At 46.7% G+C, this 4,006-nt stretch overlaps 1 protein-coding gene across 2 annotated transcripts in view; it reads right to left on the bottom strand.

Annotated features, from left to right (window-relative positions):
• Positions 1-4,006, bottom strand: part of Pomt1 (protein O-mannosyltransferase 1) — a 19,932-nt gene that overhangs the window by 12,843 nt on the left and 3,083 nt on the right. For both annotated transcript variants that reach the window (XM_021193247.1, XM_029536437.1), the window contains exons 3-5: positions 2,044-2,150; positions 1,866-1,916; positions 654-800 (exon numbers count right to left, since the gene is read on the bottom strand). In XM_021193247.1, the coding sequence (XP_021048906.1) occupies positions 654-800; positions 1,866-1,916; positions 2,044-2,150 (305 nt within the window). The remainder of the gene's footprint in view (positions 1-653; positions 801-1,865; positions 1,917-2,043; positions 2,151-4,006) is intronic.

Raw genomic sequence — 4,006 nt, 5'->3', positions numbered from 1 at the left:
AGACAGGGTTTCTCTGCATGGTCCTGGCTGTCCTGGAACTCACTCTGTAGACCAGGCTGGCCTCGAACTCAGAAATCCGCCTGCCTCTGCCTCCCGAGTGCTGGGAATAAAGGTGTGCGCCACCATGCCCGGCACGGGGGCAATTTTTTTAAGGTATTAATTTTAAAAAGAAAACACGTGTATGAATTGTATGAATGTGTATGCCATGGTGTCTATGTGCCCTCAAGTACTGTCTGGCAGCCCCCACCTTTAATATACCACCACGGCCACATTTCCACTTCCAAAAAGTGTCTGACCTCACATCACAGTCCATCAATCCTCCATCAAAGAGGGCAGCCCAGAGTGGGGCACATCTGGAATCTGGATGAAGCAGATGTGTTCACTAGGGCAGCACACACACTAGGGCAACACACACACTAGGGCAGCATACACACTGTCAGCACACACACTAGGGCAGCACACACACTAGGGAAGCACACACACTCTCAGCACACATACTAGGAAAGTGCACACTCTCAGCACACACACTAGGACAGCACACACACTCTCAGCACACACACTAGGGCAGCAGTGTCATGTTGAAATGCCCCAAAGTGCTTGGTTTTCTTTGCCTGTTCTCTTCCCAGGCAGATGGGCAGTGAGCCAAGGCTTACCAATGAGCATTAGCAGGGCGGCTCCCATGGCAGCACCGTGGGAAAAGTGGAGCTCCAGCACTATCTGGTAGGCCATGGGCACTGACAGGGCCCCGGCAAGCGCTGGTAGCAGGCGTAAGGACCATACAGGCACATTGCTACTGTACTCTGGAAAGGAATTGCATAGCAGAGCTGAGAGCTTGCCTACGGACACAGCAGCTCACAGACTGGCAAATGCAATCTTACAAAACTGGGAGGCACATGAGCTACTGAGGGTGTAAACTTGGGGTAAAGTCTTTGAAATGAGCTTGGGAACTTGAGTGGTGGGTAGTTTTTAGAGACTGGGTTTCACCACTGGGTATGGTAATGAACACCTTATATCCTAGCACTTGAGAGGCAGGATGATCATGAGTTCAAGGCCAGCCTGGTCTACATAGTGAGTTCCAAGCTAGCCTAGACTACGTAGTGAGACCCTCCTTGTCTAGGGTGTCAGACTCCTGAGTTCAGATGATCCTCCTGCCTCAGCCTCTCTGGGTAGTAAACATATGCTTTGGAGTCAAGGTGCCAGCTCTCACCAGGCACAGATGTGATGAGGGAGGGTTCCCGAAATTAATGCTGATTTAGCATATGTACCCCAAGTAGCTTCTAAAACCATTATGGCCACAAAGTTTATACATATAAAAGACAGTGGCTGCCAAATGACACAGGACACATGTACTGGGATGAAATAATTACAATCACAAAACACTTAAATCTTTAAGCAGACTTTTCTTTCTTTTTAACTTTTTTTTTTTTTTGGTTTTTCAAGACAGGGTTTCTCTGTATAGCCCTGGCTGTCCTGGAACTCACTCTGTAGACCAGGCTGGCCTCGAACTCAGAAATCCGCCTGCCTCTGCCTCCCAAGTGCTGTCTTTTTAACTTTTATTTATGTACAAGGGTATTTTATTTGCATATTTGACGGTCTATGCCTGGCCATTGTGGCAAACGTCCTAGAACTGGAGTTATGGATGGCTAGGCACCATTATGTGGGTGCTGGCAACCAAGTCCTGATGCTGTCCTGAAGAGCAGCAGTGATCTTAACTGCTGAGCCCCTTTAACCAGATGGTCCCTTATACACAAATAACCGGCCATATCATGGCTCAGAGCAGTAAAAGGTTAAATGCTGAGTCTGGGATGGGCATCATGTCTCTATTCTTTCATATGTAAGTTCATAAGGAGAGATAAAATCCTCACCTGCTCCAATTCGGTTCCACAGAAAGTTACCATCGAATCCCCCTAACCAACCTAAAATGAAAGAAGAACATGGGCCAAGCAAGGTGAGAAAACAAACCACGACTTGTACCCTTGAACATTTTCTTTGATAAGTTTATATTCCAGCACCTCAAAGGCCCTGGCTGTTTCTCTCACCCACCTCCTAGGGCCAGTAGCATGTGGCCAAATGGCGGCCCACTGTCATCCAGAAAGAAGATGCGCTTCATGTAGAAGGAAATGTACTGCCCATAATATACTTCATCGAAGCTGTAAACAAACACAAAACGCACCTTTATTTCCAACTAGAAAAATCGAACTGTTATTTAAGCTTTTAAAAATATTTATTTTTGGGGCTGGTGAGATGGCTCAGCGGTTAAGAGCACTGACTGCTCTTGCAAAGGTCCTGAGTTCAAATCCTAGCATCCACATGGTGGCTCACAACCATCCGTAATGAGATCTGACTCCCTCTTCTGGAGTGTCTGAAGACAGCTACAGTGTACTTACATGTAATAAATAAATCAATCTTAAAAAAATATTTATTTTTTGTGTATGGGTATTTTCCCTGTATGTCTATATATCACATGTGTGCAGTGTCCACAGGGGACAGAAGAGGGGTCAGATCCTCTGGAACTAGAGTGGGAGGCAGCTGTGAGCCCCAAGTAGATGCTGGGAACGGAACCCAGGTCCTCTGTAGGAGCTGCCAGCACAGAGTCACGTGTCCAGCCCTCTAGAAACCTTAACTGTAAACACAGACAGGAAAATAAAACCTCATGTTTGCAGCCGACTTCAATTAAGTGAAGAGCAATGGTCAGATCCTTTGTTCTAACTGTATTCTGTCCCCAAACACTAAGACAGCATCATGTAACCCATAGGAGCATGGTGGGAAATTCACCAAGCCCAGTGAGCATGCATGTCTTGTGGAGAGCCATTTCTTTCTCTAGGTTTTTCTCCCCTGCATAAGTGTATATGTGATATACAGGCAGTTATGTGTAGGTATGCTCATGTGTACGAAAGTGTGTGTGTGTGTGTGTGTGTGTGTGTGTGTGTGTGTGTGTGCACATGCAGGCTCAAAGTTGACACCCACTGACTTCCTTGGCCTCTCTCCACTTTATCTATTGAGACACATTCAGTCTGAAGCTTGCCATTTGGCTAGTCTGCCTAGCTAGCTTGCTCGAAATTCCCTGGCTGAGCTGGCAGTATGTTGGGATTACAGATGGAACTTACTGCCCACATGACATGTGAGGGAGTGCTCAGGATCTAAACTCTGGTCCTCACACTTGTATAGCAAGTGCTTGACCCACTGAGCCACTTTCCCAGCCTCCCCCAGCTTTTGACTTAGGTATGTGCAGGTCAAGCTCCTGACCATGAGTCTTAAGGCTAACTCCATCTCATACTCTCCCTGCCCACCAGCACCTTTCTACAGCTGTGGTCTGGAGCAGATCTGAAGATCTAGTTGAAAGGGTGGTAAACGAGGGAGGCAGAAGGACACCAAAGCTTCTTCAGATAATGAGAGACATCAGGTCTTAGGTGTGATAACGCTGCTACCGTGGTTATGTGGTCTTTGTTTTCAAGAATCCTCATCTTGCAGGGTAGGGGTGGCACACACCTTTGATCCCAGCATTTGGGAGGCAGAGGCAGGCAGATTTCTGAGTTCAAGGCCAGCCTGGTCTACAGAGGGAGTTCCAGGACAGCCAGGGCTATACAGAGAGACCCTGTCTCAAAAATCCAAAAAACAAACAAACAACCCCCAACACCCCTCCCTGCCCCCACACACAAAAAGAATCCTCATCTTGGAGCTGGAGAGATGGTTAAGGCACATGCTGATTTTACAGAGGACCTGGGTTCAGATCTCAGGACTCAGGCAGATCTCAAAGACCTGGGTCTTGAGTGACAGAGGATCTGCCATCCTCTTCTGGGTCTAAAGGCACATGTGCACATGCACAGATGGACAGACAGACACATGTACTCTTTTTTTTTTTTTTTTTAACTTTAACGTTTTCAAATCCTACTTTTAATGATGGTTTTTTTTTTAAGTTTTTTATTATTATTATTTTCTTTATTTACATTTCAAATGCTATCCCGAAAGTTCCCTATACCCCACCCCCACCCCTGCTCCCCTACCC

This window comes from Mus pahari, chromosome 3 (assembly GCF_900095145.1).
Source record: "Mus pahari chromosome 3, PAHARI_EIJ_v1.1, whole genome shotgun sequence".
Taxonomy (NCBI): Eukaryota; Metazoa; Chordata; class Mammalia; order Rodentia; family Muridae; genus Mus; species Mus pahari.
This window is presented reverse-complemented; position numbering and strand designations above follow the sequence as displayed.